The sequence below is a fragment of the Macrobrachium rosenbergii genome, chromosome 54 (assembly GCF_040412425.1).
Source record: "Macrobrachium rosenbergii isolate ZJJX-2024 chromosome 54, ASM4041242v1, whole genome shotgun sequence".
Classification (NCBI taxonomy): Eukaryota; Metazoa; Arthropoda; class Malacostraca; order Decapoda; family Palaemonidae; genus Macrobrachium; species Macrobrachium rosenbergii.
The window spans coordinates 22509237-22531602 of NC_089794.1; the positions used below are offsets into that span (position 1 = coordinate 22509237).

Sequence of the window (22366 nt, forward strand, 5' to 3'; positions counted from 1 at the left end):
GATTGCACATTACAGTGTACTTCTGAAGGGATTGTGCAGTGCAGTACTTTTAAAGAGATTGCACATTACAGTACTTGTAAAGAGAATTTAGCATTATAAACTAAGTAACATGCATATCAACATTTACCTCTGCATCTATCTGTTGGGTGAAGATTGGAATACCCTTCGTAACACTGGCAGGCGTAACCGTCACTCGTGTCCACGCAGCGGCCCCCTTCACCGCAGACCCCGGGGTTGAAGACGCATTCATCAACGGGCGGGTGTAACTTTCCTACCTTCTCACACATTTGGTCGTATAACTCTGCAGACATAATGCAAAAACATCAAGTTAAATTGCTCCAATAAATGTTAATTTACCATATTATTATCCAGAAACGTATCATTGCTCAAAGGATAAACCTCCATTCACATGGAGCAGGCCTACCGGAGCCACTGACTCAAAATTCAAGCTTCCAAAGAATATGGTGTTCATTTGAAAGAAGTTACAGGAGATATGAAATACGGAAAGAAGCTATCAGTTATTAGAAAAGAAAAACGATAATTTAATAAAGTAATAAATGTACAGTATAGTTAAAAATATAAATGAGCAAAATACAGGTTGAACTGTTTTAGGGTAAATACAGATAAATATCAGGTAAGGTTAGGTTCTGGTCTCCTATGGCATAAGACATTAAGGGACCTCACATCCAAAGCATCTTCTCAAAAACTGTCTAAGGAACTGAGTGGTTTGGCTGCCTGAAAGCTAGCCAATACTTACTTGTGCCAGAGATATAAAAAAGTGTGTGCTATGGTAGACTATATGCTTTAGCCCAATCATAAAGAGAACAATCTCAGAATCCTATTTTGACATAGCAGAGAAGGAAAAATATGAAAGTGAGGTCTGTCGTATATCCAGTGTTATAAAATGCATCAAGAACAAGTTAGACCATTCAGCTAGTCACAGAAGGGTCCCACACCTCTCTGGTGATAGTGTTGTCATCCTACATCAACCTACAAAAATGTCGCTGACCTACGCAAATGTCATTAGAAGCACAAATATATTTGAAAAATGTACTTGGACTGAATAATGTACAGTATTTTGTGCATATAAATGTCAACGTAACTTACAACTTTTATCTTATACACTTTTTTCACCCACCAATTGAATCATTAAATCACCTCACATAAATCTCACTCCTGATAACTGACAAAGAATAGTAAGGAGCACCTGACAACCCCTAAGCAACTGATAAAGTGAGGTACCCATAAACACCTACCTTCTCCAGGCATAGGACAAGGGACACAGTCATTCCTTCCTTCACCCCATGCTTTGCCCATGTTCTTGCCACAGCAACAAGCATGGCGCGTCAACGATATCTGCAGCGGCTTACGACAACGTCCGTTGGCTGCTATTTCCGTGTAGCAAAATCCCTGGCGTGCATCTGTACGAAAAGGATACAGAATGAAAAATAGAGTAAAATCATGTCGAACAATAAAACTACAAGTCCTGTACTAATTTAATCCACAGGCAGAAACATCAGCTTAGAGTGTCCTGATTTTAAAACTCCTACAAGGTTTCTGAATCCAAAATTACAACCATAAACAAAATATGACTGTGAAACTTGAATCAGTTATTGATGTTTACAAGTCGTTCAGTGAATCCTAAGTTACGAAAAACATATCTTCAATTCATCATGAATTACCAAGTCAATCTATGTGTCACTCTGAGGAATTTAATGAACAGTAGCAACAAGATGAGCAGGGTTTACCTATGCAAAGTTTCCGATCCTGAGAAGGAATAAATCCTGAGTCGCAGGTGCAGTAGTAGCTGCCATCTGTGTTGACACATCGCCCATTCTGGCAAACGTTATCCTCCGCACATTCGTCTCGGTCTTCGCAGGCATTAGTGTCAGGGTTCCTGGACTGTCCCTCAGGGCATTCACATGTGAAAGAGCCAATGCTGTTGACACAGACACCTCCTTCACAAAGTCCTGGTATGGCTTCACATTCGTCAATGTCTGCGCGAGGACAAAAAGATGCCGTTTAATTTTGCTGATTAAATAAAAGGAAAAATGTCTCTACATACAATTACACACAGAATAAAAGACACAGTATATTTCAAGTATTACACAGCATCAAACAAAACACAATAAGATTCTAACCCACCTACGCACTGCCCACTGTGGATGTTCTTGAGGTACCCTTTATCACAGTCAAGTCTGGTAGGGCAATGTTCGCACGGATGACCCCAAGCCCTTCCGATGGTTGCGCAACACAACTGCTTCGTACATACAACTCCAGGCAACTGTCCTTGGCACATGTCATGCTGAACTTTTGTGAAGCACGGGCCTGTTCGGTAATCTGTTACAACAAAGAAAATTCTTCTTGAAATGGATTAATCAGCTGCAAAGAAATAGCAACTTGAACATCCTATAATCTCTTGAGACTTTTACTTACCTAGAATTAACTTCATAAGGTGTACACAACTGTCTCTAAAAGAGCTCATGACATTAAGTTTATCAACGGGAGGAGTATCAACTGAAACTGCCTTGTAATCAACATACTAAAATATCTATGAAACATTTGTATTCTATAACAATTACTTCAAACAGCAAGTTCTCTTATCGACAAGAAAAATCTGTTAGTTGCCCTCAACGACATTTAAATTTGCCCTAAAAAAAGATTCATATATCATGGTTTGTCAATTTACTAAACTTCTGAAACGCACTAATCCATTTCTCTCTACAACTGACCCTGTACGACAGCACCTCCCCCTCCTGGAACCATCGGTAGATGGTGGTGGGGCTTGGGACCCACAGCTGCCCAGTTACGAGGTAAATAAAAACGACATATCATTTTGTGAAAGCATTCGCTAGAAGCATGCAGGTATACTGTACACAATAAAAAAAGGAGCATCATACGCAAAACAAATGAAGAGCTTACAATAAGCAGAGCGACCTGCAGGGGATTGGTGCAAGAAGTAAAGATACACAGGGTTAGTTCCAGAAGCAATGTCACAAGGTACGATGAATCATTTTGTGAAAGCATTCCCTAGAAGCATGCAGGTATATAGTATACAATTAAAAGAAAAAGAGCTTAATATATGAAACAACTGAAGCGCTTACACTAAACAGAGTAATGATAAACAGTGTAAGTTTGAGAAACAATGTCATCTCTTTTTCCATTAAGAGAAGAGGAAAGAAGCATGTTTGGTAAGTGTACATTTTTTTTAGCAGTTTTCTGTCCAGCAAAATGTTTGAAAGATGAAAGATCACTACTACTTGTTCTGTGATCGCTCCTGACACCTATACTGTGATAACGTGATCTTCAAAACTGCTAGTCCATCTAAAGCCTTGCATTTCCTGATTCCTTTTCTGTTCTCAGACTCTCAACAGACAGAGAGAAAAATATAGAAGAACAGGACACTACAGCTTTTTCTCCGATGAAAAGAGAAAACTTTTACCATGATGGGTTTCCATCTGATCAACTATTACTCTATCTTCCAATGTTCAGATCATAGAGGTAAACATGAGAAATTATAAAAACTGCAAGCTACAACGTAAATGTCCGAGATCTTTGAAAACTTTTTCTATTTTGTATAAAGTGCAGAAACGTTACAAAGGGGAATGTACACCAACTGGTGCACGTACATCTCAATCTTGTTTACAGGAGAGGTGGTAAATAAAAAAGTTCAATGCTAATAGGCAACAAAACAAAAACACTTGAAGTACACTGGAAATGAAGATACTGTAAAGTAAAACATGTCTTTCAATACCTTCTTTGTTTAAGAACACTGCCACTTCAAGTTAAACTAATATACAGTACCTTAGCAGCTTTCTTTAAGTTAATCCTAACACATCGCTAATCATATTTAGCTTGAAATGTCTCAGACAAAGCATGTGGTTCACGAAAAGTTAAATATAATTCAGAGTGAATTGGCATAACCTGACTTCTAACTGTTCTTCCCCTGTAATAGGAGTTTCAATTTAGTCTCAAACAAGATAAACTGCTACAAAATATTCAACCTGATTGCCAAGTTCCCAGTTTCCATGGACAGAACAAGGTATTGTAGTAACCAAATTAATCATTTTGCAAATACAAAGATATGATACAAAAACAATGACAGAAATTACAGTAGATTAAGGCATGGAAATATGTTAATGATGAGACATACACTACAGAAAATATAACTGTTCAATACGGTAACCTTTTCATGTTCTACCTTATACTGTAAATTAATCAGATAATAATTTTATTGGCAATGCTTGGGCTGAATGTTATAAGAAAAGTAGTTCTGACATTCTCTACAAAATACGAATATGGTTTGGATTATTGTTCATGATGGCAAATTAATTTTTTATTTATGGTGATACCCACAACATTAAACATACGGATGAATATACTGTATAGCACATGAAGGAATCAAGATATTATGAACAGAACAGAGGCATCAAAATGTTGCCATCGGCGGGGAGAGACAGGACTGGAGAAGCTGAAAGAGCTTAGTCGTTGAATATGCTACTTTGAAAGCCTTTGAAAAATCACAATTTTTTAGACTAAATTGTATTTTTCCTAACTATACAAACCTGAGGTCCTTTGCATTAGGAATTACTTACAGCGGCACTGGAAGTAATTCCTAATGTGAAGGACCGATGGTTTGTATACAGCGTAGGAACATCAGACTTATTGTAGCTCGATTACTAATACATCTGATTTCTCGTTTCTTCCAAAAGAAACTTCAAATCCGAATTTACACTACTTGTATTTGTATGTGTGCCGTACATCAAGCTTCTACCAGTCACCCACAAAATTAATTTTCACCTGAAAAGGTTCCTGTAAAAGGTGTTAACTGCGGTTAGTAAATAATTCCAACAGAATAAGCCTGATAGTGAAAACATTCAAACTGTAGTGCTGAACATGAGAGAGCCGATTTCTGAAAATCTTGAAATTCAAGTAATCTACCTGTATATTACAGGAAATATTTTTGAAAATGTACCATACGTTTATTGATAACTAAATAGCATTCCGCATGGGGGAAATTAACATACCCGTCAAGCACCTATGATTATTATGGCTGCTCAAAAACATAAGATGCATTTCCAATTTTACGACAGCAAGAAATTTTTTCTCATAATGCTGGTTCATTTGTCCGAGATGCAAGCATACAATTCACTAATACTGAAGAAACTAGAATTTTCATTCTTTTCATAATTATACTCCACTTCCCGGTTAGTTACTACGTAGCTATAGATACTCAACACCCCCGTTCTTTACGCAATCTGGGTCACCTCTGATGATACTCTTACAAGCTTTAAACTGGATAGTGACAATGAGTTGTAACCCACATCCTAAATCTAGTGATAATGAGTTGTAACCCATATCCTAAATCTAGGGCCGTGCCGTGGCATCTCTAGTCTGGACTTCCAAAATCTTGAGTTCCCTTGCTTGAAGGCAAAATGTCCTTTTTCATCCATAATTATTTTCACTACTTCCCCCAAATTTTTTGTTGGGTACAAAACTTCATCACTTCATTACATATGGGCATTTTTATTCCATTGACGCTTTTCAGCCTGCCTTCTGCAATTGTTATGAAATATGACATTAATTCCTGTAATCGACAATATTCAACAAACCCCGTTCTCAGAAAATTGTCTTCTATTAGTTGGGATAAGTAAACATTACTAGAAGCACCTTCCTTTCATCATCATGGACAGAATACAAGGAATCTTACATATACCAACGTATGAAATTACGCCACTTCCATCAGTGACATATCCACACTTTCTCCAAACCCTTAAGGTGACACAGAATTTTCAGAAATCAGCCTCACGTACTGCACATACAGTGCCACTGTACTGTCTTTGTTAATAGTCTACAAATGTTATGCACTACAGGTCTAGGTATGTGTAAAAGGACTGACCAGCCTCGCAGCGCCTCCCAGTGAATCCATACACACATGCGCACCGGTCGGGTCCGACACAGCGCCCTCCATTCAGGCAGGGTTGTTGGCAAACGGCTGAAACAGAGACGACATATTAAGTACACTCGACAAATCACCAAGTATTAGTTCATTACTGTGAGGAACAAGATTTAAAATTTTGATTACTCCTGGTTCATTCCTGTAACTATCCTTTTAAAATTATGCTATTTTTCTTATTGCATATTTCATTCCACTACTAGTTCAATACCAACCATAAAATAACAAACGCCTTTCACTTACGTTCTGCACAATGCTCCCCAGTGAATCCTGGGCGACATATACATCGATTTCCTTGGCAGGTTCCGCCGTTGACGCAGGTTGTGGTGCAGCCAAATCCACCCCCTTTGACAAGAAGATAGCATTAGACCAAGACAAACATTTCTGGCTACCAGTAATGAACCATACAAGCATCGCTGATCGTCATTTGTATCTGCTGTTGCTTAAACCACCTATAGCCACTTGAAATGGGTACTTACTATACATCACCTACAGTGTCATGTTCTGCCTGAGTTGGGGGGAGGGCTTTAACCCCCACCAGACCCTCCAAATGGCATAGAATGCAAGCACAAAGAGGCAACACAAGTCTAATTCACATGAATAGTGACTGGTCATCCTGTATGGTTGAATACAGATAGCCACTTTGAGAAATACACTATGTAGCAGTTTATAATAACACAAGGGTATGAAAATAATTAGGCAAAAAAAAAAAAGGGAAAATACAACATGGGCTTACCACCTCCTCCGATGCCTCCGCCAGCTCCACCTCCACCAATGCCTCCTCCGCCGATACCTCCTCCTCCACCAATACCACCTCCACCACCGATACCACCACCACTTATTCCTCCTCCACCAATGCCACCTCCATTGATGCCACCACCACCGATGCCACCACCACCAATGCCACCACCTCCTCCAATCCCACCAGTGCCTCCAATGCCCCCTCCTCCTCCAATACCACCTCCTCCACCAATGCCTCCTCCTCCAATACCTCCACCACCACCACCAATGCCTCCTCCTCCAATACCTCCACCTCCATTGATGCCTCCTCCTCCAATACCTCCTCCACCACCAATGCCTCCTCCACCACCGATACCTCCACCACCACCAATGCCTCCTCCCCCAGTGATACCTCCACCACCGCCAATGCCTCCTCCACCAATGCCACCAGCTCCTCCCCCACCAATGCCTCCACCGGTTATGTCACCATCTCCATCTCCTCTACCAAAGCCATTCCTCCCTCCACAAATGTGGGAGATGAAGCCGCCCACACACATGCACAGGTTCGGACGGATGCATCTTCCCCCTCGGCCGCAGTCACGGACACACACGGCTGAAACAAGAGCGAATGATACATTAGGCAACGATACACACGCCAAAAGATGCATTATGATAAGCTACGGTACATTAGGCAAATGATACATGAGAATATGACACATTAGACTATGATATCTTAGGCAAATGACACACCAGGCTTTGGGAATATCCCTTAACAAATCAAACAGCTGCTGAGAGATGTGCCTGTCCAAAGACCACATAACAGAATGAGATGGTCTGGACATGGGATGAGAAAAGGAGAGAAACAGTAAAAAAAAAAAAAGTTAATTAAATAAAACTGGATGAAATGAAGGTGGCAGCTTGAAGGCCAAAAGCTGGCCCCCACAAATCATGAAGGGCATAGATGAAGACCTAGAAGTTCCTCATGAAAAACCTAACGTGAAATCCCAAAATGGATCTGTAAGGTTATTTACACTTCTGAGGGCATGTTATGAGGAAACCTCTTTACACAACTGAGCACTCAGATTAACGAGAAAACAGACTGTTAGAGACTGGGAAATCTGATTACAATATTGTTCTTCTGAACCTTCAAGCAAAGCAAATTACCTTGGTTATGGGGAATATTTTAATAAACGATACATACACAACCACACACACATACATTTATATATATATATATATATATATATATATATATATACATATACATATACATATATATATATATAATATATATATATAAATTATATATATATATATACACATATAAATGCTACAAAGAAGGTAACACAGCACATAATTTACCATGAAAAAATACCAAATATTGGCAGCATTATACATACCATGAGAAGAAAATGTCAGTCAGAGAGAGAGAGAGAGAGAGAGAGAGAGAGAGAGAGAGAGAGAATTAAATAACAGGTTTTCCAATGTTGGCATCACATTTTACCTGGGAAAATGTCTGGTTGAACAATAAAAATCTCTAAAATAATTTTATTACTTTTTAAAATATTCACTTCTAACTGAATCCCCTCTGTTTTCAAAATACAATATTAATTTACAAATAAAACCGAAATTATGGAGAAACAAGAAACGGGGAAGGCTAATTTCTACAATTCAGACAATTCAAACAATTTCAAATTTGTATTCTCTTTTGCTCATTCATTCTTGATCATCTAGTTTTACTAACGCAATGACAGTTGTACCGTGTAAAGATATTTCATTTAAATGATTCAGCATACTTATTACACTTACTTTCCATGATAATAACAGAAATGAACCCATACTAATATAACTTTCCTACCATACCACAGCCTACCCTAACCTCGCCTAATTGCATAACAATGACAGCAACCTAGGTCATGTCAGGTAGGTTATGTCTACATAATATACCACTTCAACCATCACTAATTAATAAGTGAACAAATTCAAAACTACATAATGTAAGTCTCTCTCTCTCTCTCTCTCTCATCATTATGACATAAATGAATGCATTAGCTGTGGAAACAAAATACAGTAGGACTAAGCTATGCAAACCTGGGCACATAAAATTTTCTGAGGAAAATCATAAAACAATACTATGGATTGATTTCTCTAAATGGAAAACACCATGTTTCTCAATGTAATACACTAAACTGAGTAGCTGGATTTGAAAAAAAATATTATCTTACCACATATTACATTCATAAAATCCCTTGTCTTACTAAACCACTACCTAACCGCATTATCGATGTGAATATTCCGTTAATAAATGGATTAGTAATGTTTTGCTATCAAACTCTTACGCTCCAGGGAACACATAAGTATACAGATTTCTGATCGTTTGTAACTGGTTTTTCTTAAGGCTTGCTTTTTCTTATGATAAATGAAAAAAGATATATGGTAACTAACATACTATCACATGCCCGATGTGTTTAAAAACCTGGACTTTCTCTACTAACAAATTGAGGAAAAAAAACACACACTTACAGGCTAGAATACAGGTAGTTTCACCTCTACTAAATAAAATGTCGTGGTCAAGTTTATTAAATTGAATATAAAATTTTGGCCACAGGCCAAACACTGGGGCCTATGAGGTCATTTAACGCTGCAAATAACGTTGAAACAATTGTAAAGAGACGGTAGGGAGAAAGATGGAAGAAAGAATACGAGAGAAGGTACAGAAAAAGGAACGAAAGGGGTTGCCCTCGGGGATTTTTATAAGTTGTCCCCAAGAACACAGATGTGAACAGCGGGATATTCCATATGAAATTGGGGTTATTTTTACAATATAAAAAGGTCAATGAATGGATGGAACAGTTATTCAACAAAGCTATACACTACCACAAATGATGAAGAAGAGTTGGCTGACTGTATGCCTATAGAGGGTCTAAAAATATATAAACCAAGATTAAAGCGAGTGAAATAAATGCAGGCCAATAAAAAGCATTTCAAAATAAATTTTAATGATCATAATATTATATCGAAACAAAGGGCAGCCAATAAGACCTTAAAAAATCAACCACATAGGCCTAGTGAAGCAGAATACTAGTCGAAGTGCAAAGGCGTAAAATAATATGAAACACGACGTTCATAATTCCATCTGGTATATTATTTCCAAGCAATGGTGAGAGAGAGAGAGAGAGAGAGAGAGAGAGAGAGAGAGAGAGAGAGAGAGAGAGAGAGAGAGAGAGAGAGAGAGAGAGAGAGAGGTTTGCCACGACGAAACACGAGCTACAAAAAAATGTGACCGGCCACCGCTGGCAACCAGACACCGCCATGACAGTACGGCATGTGTCTGTAGAAGAACATGACGTTCGTGAAATGTAATGGGATTGGAAGTCTCTCTCTCTCTCTCTCTCTCTCTCTCTCTCTCTCTCTCTCTCTCTCTCTCTCTCTCTCTCTCTCTGAAATATTGTCTTTTAAAGTAATTTTTCTTCTGTTTGTAACATAAGAATGGGATATTTGCAAATGCCACATTCAAAAACAAACAATGTGGCTGGTACTCTCTCTCTCTCTCTCTCTCTCTCTCTCTCTCTCTCTCTCTCTCTCTCTCTCTCTCTCCCCACCCCACTCAACTAACAACCAATTTGAAAAAATGTATTGGAAAAGAAAGAATTTACCAAATTTCACAGGAAATAACTTGAAAATAAGTTTCAACTGGATAAAAAATATTCCCAAACTGTTTTAAATAAAGGTACAGCTAAAAAAAACTGTATTTGAAATAGTTCAAATTATAATAAGTTCCATTTTAGTTTCAAAACACCAACCACTATTGAGAATAAATAAAATTTACTACTGTATTATTGGAAATGATTAAAAGTCTTTTAAATATTTCAAATTCCTATAAGGATTCCAAATCTATAAATGAAAACCCGTAGGAGGAGAGAGAGAGAGAGAGAGAGAGAGAGAGAGAGAGAGAGAGAGAGAGAGAGAGAGAGAGAGAGAGAGAGAGAGAGAGCAAACTATAAAACATTCTGGTCACTTACGTATGATACAGAGGTTGTTCCCCTTCTTTTGTTTCCATCCTGGACAGCAAAAACTTCGATGGCGGGAACCACAAACGTTGGGCCTGAAAGATACAAATACACTTCATTTAGTATATTTTGGTAATATATTCTACGGACTAAATATACAAACAGTCTTAAACATGAGGTATTATACCTCCAAAACCATCTAGATCATTCAGTTTACACTTTCTAGGAATGTACGACACTAGGCCGATACAAACCACAATGTTCATTTACAGGAATAAAATGGCGTTTGTAAGCGTATATCTATATACAGATGACGTTTATAGGCCTATATCTAAAAACAAATGTCGTTTGTAAGACTATATCTATATACAGATGGCGTTTATAGACCTATATCTAAACACAGTTCTACCTACATGTTCAATAAAAGGATTCCAGCCTTTAAGAGTAATGCTAATATCTGCTCTATGAGTAAAAAAAAATCTAACTGGAATTTGTAACAAGGAAACACGTCTTGGTATGAGTGGCCATGGGTTACAGAGAGACCAGAGAGGAACTTGGATTTGCAAGTGCATCTGGTGTATTTATCAATAGGCCTAGTATTCGAAAGTAGCTTAAGGGGATTCCTGAATTTGTTCTACAATGACAGGTGAATAGGAGAGCAGCTAGAATACGAACAATACTAATATCACCTACAGGAACTCTCTCTCTCTCTCTCTCTCTCCTTTCCAGAGAGGTCACAAACCAACAACGGTTGTAAGCCTTGCATGTCTAAACCTTCTACGGCACAATGGCTACTTAAATCAGCTCACTTCATCCAAGTCCCCCCCTCTCTCTCTCTCTCTCTCTCTCTCTCTCTCTCTCTCTCTCTGTGCTTTGGTTACCTCAAGAATAGCTTAAACGTGTGACTATGCTATAGCTATTATTTATAAAATAAAAATAAAGGAGTAGGCCTAGGCTGGAATTATTTTTCTATTGAAAAATATAAAAGAAAATATTTCACCAGACCGCACCAGATATTTTTTAAGGCATTCGTTGTTGTTCAAATTTAACAATTTTTGCGATTTAACCTTGTTAAAAAATTTCGGTATCTATACCTCTACATTAATCTTTTGCAAGTGACTAAGAGATTATTGAAATTTACAAGAGTATATCATAAATATAAAAGGGAGATTTCTTTCAATTTTATTTTCGCCATAGAAAACGGGATTTAACTTCATAGACTACGGTAAAAGTGCAACTTACTATGTATCCTCAAAGATAAAAAAAAAAACTTATAAAAAGTGTTAAAGGTCATTGAAATATTGCCAAACAGAAAATTCTTATAGACATGTGTCCGCCAATGCTAATATTTTGTTCTATGACGATTTTAAACATATTCAAAATATTTTCCACGCTATCAAATACGACGCAAGTTTTATAATTTTTAATATTTTTTTGTATATCTACCTATACTACAAAACTGGATAAATGGCTTGACATATTTCATTCAAATTTGGTATTATCATTGCTTCAAGTGGAAAACTGCACTGCTAAATACACACACACGCATATATCTATCTATCTATATACTATATATATAATATATATATATATATATTATATACTTATATGTGTATGAATTTATATAAGAAATACGTTATTTCTGTCTTAAGGTATAAGACTTTTCCTTCGGAAATTCTCTCTCTCTACTAGGTGAAAACTTTGATAAATAATATCTCTCTCTCTCTCTCTCTCTCTCTCTCTCTCTCTCTCTCTCTCTCTCTCTCATCTCAGGCGCCGTTGCATGATCCAAGCTCTCTTTTGACGGGAACTAATTTCCGCGTCCGTCACTGTCGTCACCGGCCTCTTATGGCATCGCCAAATTTAAAACCCGGGTTTTTTTTTTAACCAGTCACGCTCAGGAAAAGAGGTTTTGGAACCCCGGGTTATTCCAGGGTCAAGGAATTTAACCCCCTCGATGGGCAACGCTGGGGTTACTGATTTCCCAAAAAAACCTCAGACAGTTTGGAAGAGTTTTGCTTTCGCGGGGTTTGGCAAGGGCACTGGATAATAATAATAATACTAATAATAATAATAATAATAATAATAATAATAATAATAATAATAAAGTATTATTAATAATAATAGTAATAACAGGTATTAATAACAGTAATAATAACGAGAGTATTATTAATAATAATAATAATAATAATAATAATAAAAATAAAAGTATTACTATTATTATCAATAACAATGTATTATTGTTAACTGATTATTGTTATTAATCCATATAATTATTATTATAATTATATTATTACTATTATTAATCCACTCATTAACATAAACAATAAAATAATTGAGGTTCAAACTTTTAAAAAAGAAAAACAGATTTAATAAAATTATGAAAAACTTGACAAAAGAGGGAAAACAATAATGAAAACATGAGAGAGAGAGAGAGAGAGAGAGAGAGAGAGAGAGAGAGAGAGAGAGAGAGAGAGAGAGAGAGAGTAAATAATGTTGACACTAACAATAAGAGATAATCTCACACAGATGTTTACATTATTATCGCGGCATTTGGCAACTCTTCACAGTAATTATCGTGCTGCTGTCACGTCACTCATCGCCATGTGGCCAACAGCTCTGAAATTTGTTAATTTACTTTTGACAGCTCTAAGTTATAAATGACCCTATCCCTCTCCCCCTCCCCACCCCGCCTTTTTTGGACTTATGAAAATGTCGTGTTGAGTAATAATCGTGGTTCATGAATTTATTTTTATTAGGATGTCTGTAATGTGTAGTACAAAATAATTAATAGCTCTGTTATTGTGGGATGCTCTTGTGATGATGAACGATAATTGCGTTTATTTAGGTCGTACTGATGTCATCGCGACACGAAATAAATTGAGTTTTTTATAAAAACAAACTTATTTTTTAAATTTTTATAACAACAAAAGATAAAACGAATTAATATAACATTTCAGTTCGTTTTAACTTCATGGGGATGATGTTGAATTTATATAAATATGATTTTTAATGTAAGATAACTTTTTTTTAACTTACTCTGCTGTGCTCACTGAGGACTCAATGACTTCACTTTCCATCATTCCTCCGTGACTTGAAGCGTGTTCCTCTCTCTCTCTCTCTCTCTCTCTCTCTCTCTCTCTCTCTCTCTCTCTCTCTCTCTCTCTCTCTCTCTCTCTCTCTCAGACAATATTTCTAGTCTGTCCAATCTATAGACGATAACTTACTAAATATGAAAGAATTGTTGGCTACGGTGCAATAACTTCACTCCCCATCATTCCTAAGTGACTTGAAGCCGCTCTCTCTCTCTCTCTCTCTCTCTCTCTCTCTCTCTCTCTCTCTCTCTCTCTCTCTCTCTCTCTCTGTCGAAGACAATCTCCAATCCATCCAGTTAAAGCTAAAAAGCTAACAGCAGAGAATTGGCAAGGGGTCAAAATCCTCGGTATTACGGGATGTATGACCTAGACGCATAAATCTTGAGCCCACATGTTGCCGAATTATACGTCTTAGCTTTAGCGCTCGTTCGCTCTCTCCATATATGAGAAGCGGAGAAGAAGAAGAGGAGGAGGAGGATATGGAGAAGAGGGGGTGGAAGAGGAATAATAAGAGGAGGAAGAACAAGGATATGCCGTATTTATGCAAAGAGAGAAATTTGAATATTTATAATATAGTTTGGGGACTTTGGCCAATGGAGGGAGTTTCAGGCATGTCCGGAGTATGGAGAGAGAGAGAGAGAGAGAGAGAGAGAGAGAGAGAGAGAGAGAGAGAGAGAGAGAGAGTCAAATTAAACTGTATGATGCCAAATAGTCATATGATTAGAGTAATAAGGTGTGTACGGGGCTCATGGTATTTTCAAAGTACGGTGCAAAAACATTCACATCTAAATTTGTTATACCAATACTGAAAGCATAATAATTTTATTGACAAAGATTATTATTATTATATTGACGACAGCAAGGAATGAAATTCCACTCTCTCTCTCTCTCTCTCTCTCTCTCTCTCTCTCTCTCTCTCTCTCTCTCGCCAATAAAAAAAGTTCATGAAGCGTTATCTTCTTCCCCTTCTTCTTCTTCTTCTCTCATGAGGGTCAGTGACCTGGAGGTCACAAAGTCCCTTCCCTTCAGATCAGAAGCGTATATTACGTATATCCCCAAAGTAGGTCTAGTGCGGACATGCGCAATGCGGCTTGCGCATTGTCCCCGTTTATCTGGTGATGAGTCGCGTTCGGCATTTGTTTTTCTCTCGAAGTTTCATGTACGTAAACTGCTGTTTTGTTCCAAGTTCCTTGTTCAGCTGCCGGATATGTTCCGTTTTTTCTAACCAGTCACTGCTGTTTTTGCTGTTCCACGTGCTCGTTCCACGTTCCTTGTTCAGATGGAGCTGTTCCGTTTTCGAAGTGTTCACAAAAAATAGAGCAATCGCTGTTCCGTTTTCCTGTGCTATCTTCCACGTTCCTTGTTCAGCCTGCTGTTCCATTTAATGTACCCTCAACAACTGGAAGAGTTGTTGCTCCATTTTTCAGTGCTTTGTTCCAAGTTCCTTGTTCAGCCTGCTGTTCCATTTTATGCATTCTAAACAACTGGAAGAATCGTTGTTCCATTTTTCTGTGATCTGTTCCACGTTCCTTGTTCAGCCTGCTGTTCCATTTTATGCATTCTAAACAACTGGAAGAATCGTTGCTCCACTTTTCTGTGATCTGTTCCACGTTCCTTGTTCAGCCTGCTGTTCCGTTTTATGCATTCTCAACAACTGGAAGAATTGTTGTTCCATTTTTCTAGGCTCTGTTCCACGCTCCTTGTTCAGATGGAGCTGTTCCTTTTTCTAAGCGTTCACAACGACTGGAACACTCAAATTGTTCCATTTTGTAATTCTTTTATGAAAATACATACAGTACCGTCTGCCTACATTTTTGTTTTCTTATGTTCACTGCAGAATTTTTTTTTTAATATGCCTGTGTTTTATGGGTTACCCACGAGCAAGAACCCGTGCTGGCATAAGGCTAAGCTTAGTCTAGAAGACGCCTGTAAAACTGGAACAATTCACTTCACTGATATAATAATAATAATAAAAATAATAATAATAATAATAATAATAATAATAAATCCTTTATTTCAGCTCAGGGTGATATATATACTGTATATATACAGCATATATATATCCATATATATATATATATATATATATATATATATATATATATATATATATATTATATAAAAATATAAACATATACATTATATATATATACATGCCAATATTTACCAAACAAATTCCTCCTGAATTTCTTCAGCATATCGAAGGTCCCCTAATTTAAATACACGTTTAATATTTAGCAAAATAAAAAAAACTCTTGTTTTCTATATATAAATTACTCCACCTGTCAACAGTAATTCCTTAAAACATCCAACAAAAACAAATATTCCTTTATCTTACCAGGCAAACAATCGGATTCTTCTTCAAATGCGTCAATCTAAATTCAACAGGCGTCGCCAGAGAAGAATATATTACCAGGGAGAGAGAGAGAGAGAGAGAGAGAGAGAGAGAGAGAGAGAGAGAGAGAGAGAGAATTTCTTGCTGCATTTCTGAGAGAGAGAAAGAGACAGAGAGAGTATATCCTGTTGTAAATCTTAGAGAGAGAGAGAGGTTGGGGGGTCATACATATTCGGTCTTCATTGCTCATATTGCTCAATTTTATGAAAGGTCCTTCGTCATAATTAAAGGGGGGAGAGAGAGAGAGAGAGAGAGAGAGAGAGAGAGAGAGAGAGAGAGAGAGAGAGAGAGAGAGAGAGAGAGAGAGAGGGGGGGGGGGGGGAGTAGAGTCTGCATAGTATCAATCACCCCATGACATGTGAATATAAACGCAGACTCGAATTTCACGGAGAGAGTAATTATGTTGTCTCTCTCTCTCTCTCTCTCTCTCTCTCTCTCTCTCTCTCTCTCTCTCTCTCTCTCAGGTTCCTGACTGTAAATAAGCTTTCTCTGTCTACTAGGATGGCACTCTTTCTCTCTTACATTCCCAATGGTAAATACTCTCTCTTAATTTCTAGAGTAAATTTCTCTCTCTCTCCTCTCTCTCTCTCTCCCTCTCTCTACGATTTACAACAGGAAATTCTCTCTCTCTCTCCCTCCCTTTCTCTCTCTAAGATTTACAACAGGACACACTCTCTCTCTCTCTGTCTCAGATTTACAACAGGACACACTCTCTCTATCTATTGGCAAAACGCAAAGCAAAAATGGGAATGTTGTTCCGGCACTTCAAAACAAGAAAAGCCGAACACATGATTATGCTTTCTGAAACGTATGTACGTAGTCCACTTGAATATTGTAATATAATATGGTACCCACACTACCAAAAGGATTTTGCACAAACAGAGAGTGTACAAAGGTCCCTTACAGCTAGAATATAAGTTAAGGACCTTGACTACTGGGAAAGACTACAATTCTTAAATGTATATAGTCTCGAAAGGAGAAGAGAACGCTACATGATAATACAGGCATGGAAACTGATAGAAGGAATTACCGAAAACATCACGGAGCTAAAAATATCAGAAAGAGCAAGCAGAGGTTGATTAATCGTGCCCAAAACTATACCAGGGAAACTAAGGAAAGCACACAGGACATTACTGCACCACGCACCAGCATCGATAATGCAGCGTCTATTCAATGCGCTACCAGCTCATCTGAGGAACATAACAGGAGTGAGCGTAGATGTGTTTAAGAATAAGCTTGACAAATATCTAAGATGCATCCCAGACCATCCAAGACTGGAAGGTGCAAAATATACCGGAAGATGCGTTAGCAATTCTCTGGTAGACATCAGAGGTGCCTCACACTGAGGGACCTGGGACAACCCGAACGAACTGTAAGGTCTGTGAGGATAGGTCTCCCTAAGATTTGCGACACAAAATACTCTCTCTCTCTAAGATTTACAACACAAAATACTCTCTCTCTCCTCTCTCTCTCAGGTTAACAACAGTAAATCCATTGTTTGTATCTCTCTCCTAATTACCAACAGTATATTCTCGCTCTCTCTCTCTCTCTCTCTCTCTCTCTCTCTCTCTCTCTCTCTCTCTCTCACCCAAACCGAGACTAATTGTGACCGACTGTTGATCCTTTAATTACAAGCGACGCTTATTATTATTATTATTATTATTATTATTATTATTATTATTGAGTAAAATACTGGCAGTAATTTATATATATATATATATATATATATATATATATATATATATATAATTAACTAATGCTAATAACAGCAATGCTGTGGCAGGCAAGACAGCAAACAAAAACAACAGAAGCTGCTGTTGTTTCTTGTTTCCTGCAATTATATCCAAACATCTGCTCCTCGCATCAATGCCTGGAGAAACGGTAATGCATAATACTTAAAAGACACACTCCCTCTCTCTCTCTCTCTGTGTTATCTTCCATCACATTTTCTTTTACCTCTCACTTTCACTCCTATCGGATTTTTTTACCTTTCTCTTTCTCTCTCTCTTCTTCTTCTTCTTCCTTTACCTCATCTATCGTCTTTTTAACCCCTCTCTCTCTCTCTCTCTTTTATTTTATCTTCTATAGCATTTTTTACCTCTCTCTCTCACTCTCCTTCTTTGACCTCATCTACCATTTTTTAACACCCTTTCTCTCTCTCTCTCTCTCTCTCTCTCTCTCTCTCTCTCTCTCTCCTATGGCATTTTTTCTCCTTCATTATCATCTCTCTCTCTCTCTTTAACCTCATCTAATCTTGCTTTTTTATACATCTCGCTCTCTCTCTCTCTCTCTCTCTTTAACTTCATCTCCTCTCGCTTTTTTATACCTCTTCTCTCTCTCTCTCTCTCTCTCTCTCTCTCTCTCTCTCTCTCTCTCTTTTAACTTCATCTCCTCTCCTTTTTATACCTCTTCTCTCTCTCTCTCTCTCTCTCTCTCTCTCTCTCTCTCTCTCTCTCTCTCTCTCTCTCTCTCTCTACCCCATCTATGGCTTTTTTATAATTCCACCATCTCTCTCTCTCTCTCTCTCTCTCTCTCTCTCTCTCTCTCTCTCTCTCTCTCTCTGTCTTTTCACCCCATCTATCGCTTTTTATACCCCTCTCTCTCTCTCTCTCTCTCTCTCTCTCTCTACCCCATCTATGGCTTTTTATAATTCCACCATCTCTCTCTCTCTCTCTCTCTCTCTCTCTGTCTTTTCACCCCATCTATCGCTTTTTTATACCTCCCCCCCTCTCTCTCTCTCTCTCTCTCTCTCTCTCTCTCTCTCTCTCTCTCTCTCTCTCGCGGATATTCTAGCTCACAGCCCCAACCCCGAGGCGTGCATGCCTCGGAATCTCATTATATGAATAATTGCACGGTGTTAGACAGGTATGCGCGGCGCCCGCGTGGGCGTGAAACATCGCCTTTTTTCCAGCAGCCGGACTCTGAGACTTCTCTTCTTCTTTATTATTATTATCATTATTACTCTTTTTCCTCTAAATTAATATTCTGTCATCGACACATACAAAGACTCACAGTTATTATTATTTAAAATGACGACAAATAATTTAAAAAAGATAAGTATAAAACGCGCAGATTTTTCTTCGGCACAATCGAGTTTTCTGTACAGCGTATAATCACGGTCACCGAAAGTACATCTATTGTTTGTTGGTCTCGGTATTATGCTGTATGAGCCGCGGCCCGTGAAACTTTAACCACGGCCCGGTGGTGGTCTGTTCGATATCGTTTCCAGAAGCACGGTTATGGCTAACTTTAACCTTAAATGAAATAAAAACTACTGAGGTTAGAGGGCTGCAATTTGGTATGTTTCACGATTGGAGGGTGGATGCTCAACACACCAATTTGCAGCCCTCTAGCCTCAGTAGTTTTTAAGAGCTGAGGGCGGACAGAAAAAAGTGCGGACAGAAAAACGTGCGGACAGGAAAAAGTGCGGACAGGAAAAAGTGCGGACAGGAAAAAGTGCGGACAGAAAAAAGTGCGGACGGGAAAAAGTGTGGACAGAAAAAAGTGCGGACGGACTGACAAAGCTGGCACGACAGTTTTCTTTTACAGAAAACTAAAACGACTTAAAAGTGGCTGTGTCCCCTACGAGGCTTCAAGAAGCAACCAGCCTCTAAGACTTCTTGTCTTCGCTATTACCATCATTATCATTCTTATTATCTTATATTCTTATTCTGTCAACAACGCATACAAAGACGCACAGTTATCATTATTCAAAATGGCGACAAGAGGCCTTGAAAACATAAAAAAAAAGAATAAAAAGTGTTCATCTTTCCTACGCGGAATCTGAGCAAGACTTTCCTTTGCTATAATGATCATAATCGCCCTTTTTATTTCACGTTCTTATTCAGTAAACTACAAATGCGAAGAAGCAAGAATTATTATTATTTTTATTATTATTATTAATTAACATTACTGCAAAACGCCTTTATAAATGATAAAAAAAAAAATAATCAAAAGTAAGCATCATTCCTACGACGCTTCACAAGAAGCAGGCGGAACTTTCGCAGAATCAACACCGGACGGCGCATGCGCAGACGAAGCGGCGCCCGAGAGAGAGAGAGAGAGAGAGAGAGAGGGGGGGGGGGATATGTATGTGACGCTAAATGACAAGGCGGCTCTGGTTTGCAAAAGCCATTAGAATAAATGCCCCGTTAGATTCCCGGGCGTCCGCCTTTCCTTTGAGTGCCCCAAAAGGCACCGCCGGGGCACGGAGACGAGTTGCCCGGCGGAGCATCAGATGGCACCAGATAAGCCCTACCCACTTGGCACTTGAGAGCCTGTAATTAGAGGTCGCAGCAGCAGCAGAAGCGGCCCCTAGGGCGGGAGGGAAGGAGGGAGGAAGTGCCTCCGAGCTAGATGGAATGACAGGCTATGCATTATCTCATTCCAAGGAATAACAGCGACCCCCCTCCCCCTCCCCCAAAAAGCACTCTCTGCTTTGTGCAGGCGACCAGAGCCGCCGCCAGGGCCGAAGGACTTCTTGTCAATAGGATGCGAGGATACCGCGGCGACCTGTTCCTTCAAAATGGCCTGTGCTGTGTCCTTAGTATTGGGCTTTAGTACTTGGTACTAGGCTTTCTTTCCCTAGTACTAAGTTTCAGTACTTGGTACTAGGGTTTATACTCTTAGTACTAGCTCTGTATCCTTAGTACAAGGATTTGTATCCTTAGTGCTAGGCTTTGTAACCTTTGCACTAGGCTCTGTACCCTTAGAACTAGGCTCTGTATCCTTACTGTAGTATTAGGCTCTGTATCCTTAATACTTTGCTTTGTATCCTTTGCACTAGGCTCTGTATCCTTAATGCAAGGCTCCGTATCCTTAGTACTAAGCTCTGTATCCTTAGTGCCAGGCTTCGTACCCTTTGCACTAAGTTTTCTATCCTTAGTACTAGGTTTTAGTACTTGATATTAGGCATTACATCCTTAGTACTAGGATCTGTTCAGAAATCTGAATGTGTGTGAAGAAGAAGATGAAGAAGAAGAAGAAGAAGAAGAAGAAGAAGAAGAAAAATGGCAACAAACACAAACATCCAAAAATGGAACGTTGTGGTATCCGCCATTCCAACACTTGTAGAACCAGCGCCCAGAGCTCAGCCGGCGAACGAAAAAAAAAAATTAAATAAAAAAACACGAAAAAAAAAGACAGGAATGAAAATGACAGAGACGTGTAGGAAGAGCACATCGCAACGCCCACATCAAATCATGGCCGCGAGTGCATGAAGATGTTTTCGCGGTACGTACTGTACAATAAAGTCACATCAAGCGGCGTGAGTACCCAAGAGTACATAACAGACCCTGCCCACGTGACGTCACGGGACGATGGGCGGACAAGTCGTTTACACTCAACTGCGGCGTGAAAAAACTACCATTAAATATAATTAGAGCAGTTATTTTATGATAATAATCATAATAATGACATTAATCACTTAAATTTGATGAAAGGTAAAATAAGTTTCCATGTGGCGTTATCACTTAGTCATTAAAAAGATTTGGGTATAATATTTAATTTAAACACACATACACTATACACCATAAGTATATACAGTAAATTATAAACAGCAAACACACACACAACAGAATAAAATGATTATATACAAAGAAAACTCACTTTATAAAAAAGACTAACATTAAAGAAATATAACGCCATTTTAGTGTATAAAAAGGCCTTTGCATTTGACGTTGATCTGCAGATTAGGAACAACTGTCTTGGCTTAACTCAAGATACTGGATTAACTGTGGGAATCTCTTGCTCTATTTTCCATCTGTCAGCATCTAGTAAGATTCTCTTTCTAGTCGTAGGTTTATCTGTCTTCATTTTATATAATATATAATAAAGGAACTGTATGTTTGCCTGTATAAACTAGCGTCTAGCATTCCCAGCTACAGGCTTCAGACGCCAAAGAGAATAATAAGACCTAGACCCATAGACTGGCGCGCTTTCTCCGTCAGGGAACGTTAAGTTTTATTGCGGAAATAAACGTCACCTCCGAGCGTCCACTGGGCCAGATTGGGTTTTTCGATTACTTGCTTGAAAGGCTTTTACGAGGTGAAGGAGTTCCTCAAGGAGATGTGTCAGGTTACTTGTCAAAAACAGAAAAAAAGGGGGAACTCCGTCGCTCAAATGGGACTATTCTGCTCCGGGTGTGTTTATTTGGTTACCATGTTTTCTTTCGTGTATTTCTGGTTTAAGT

General features: G+C 38.5%; 1 protein-coding gene across 2 annotated transcripts in view; it reads right to left on the bottom strand.

Moving 5' to 3' along the window:
- The window catches only part of LOC136834871 (fibrillin-2-like), a 121187-nt gene that overhangs the window by 28380 nt on the left and 70441 nt on the right, over positions 1-22366 (bottom strand). For both annotated transcript variants that reach the window (XM_067097675.1, XM_067097674.1), the window contains exons 2-9: positions 10699-10781; positions 6693-7289; positions 6200-6301; positions 5900-5995; positions 2146-2340; positions 1749-1997; positions 1257-1421; positions 128-301 (exon numbers count right to left, since the gene is read on the bottom strand). In XM_067097675.1, coding sequence (XP_066953776.1) covers positions 128-301; positions 1257-1421; positions 1749-1997; positions 2146-2340; positions 5900-5995; positions 6200-6301; positions 6693-7233 — 1522 coding nt within the window. In that variant the 5' untranslated portion in view covers positions 7234-7289; positions 10699-10781. The remainder of the gene's footprint in view (positions 1-127; positions 302-1256; positions 1422-1748; positions 1998-2145; positions 2341-5899; positions 5996-6199; positions 6302-6692; positions 7290-10698; positions 10782-22366) is intronic.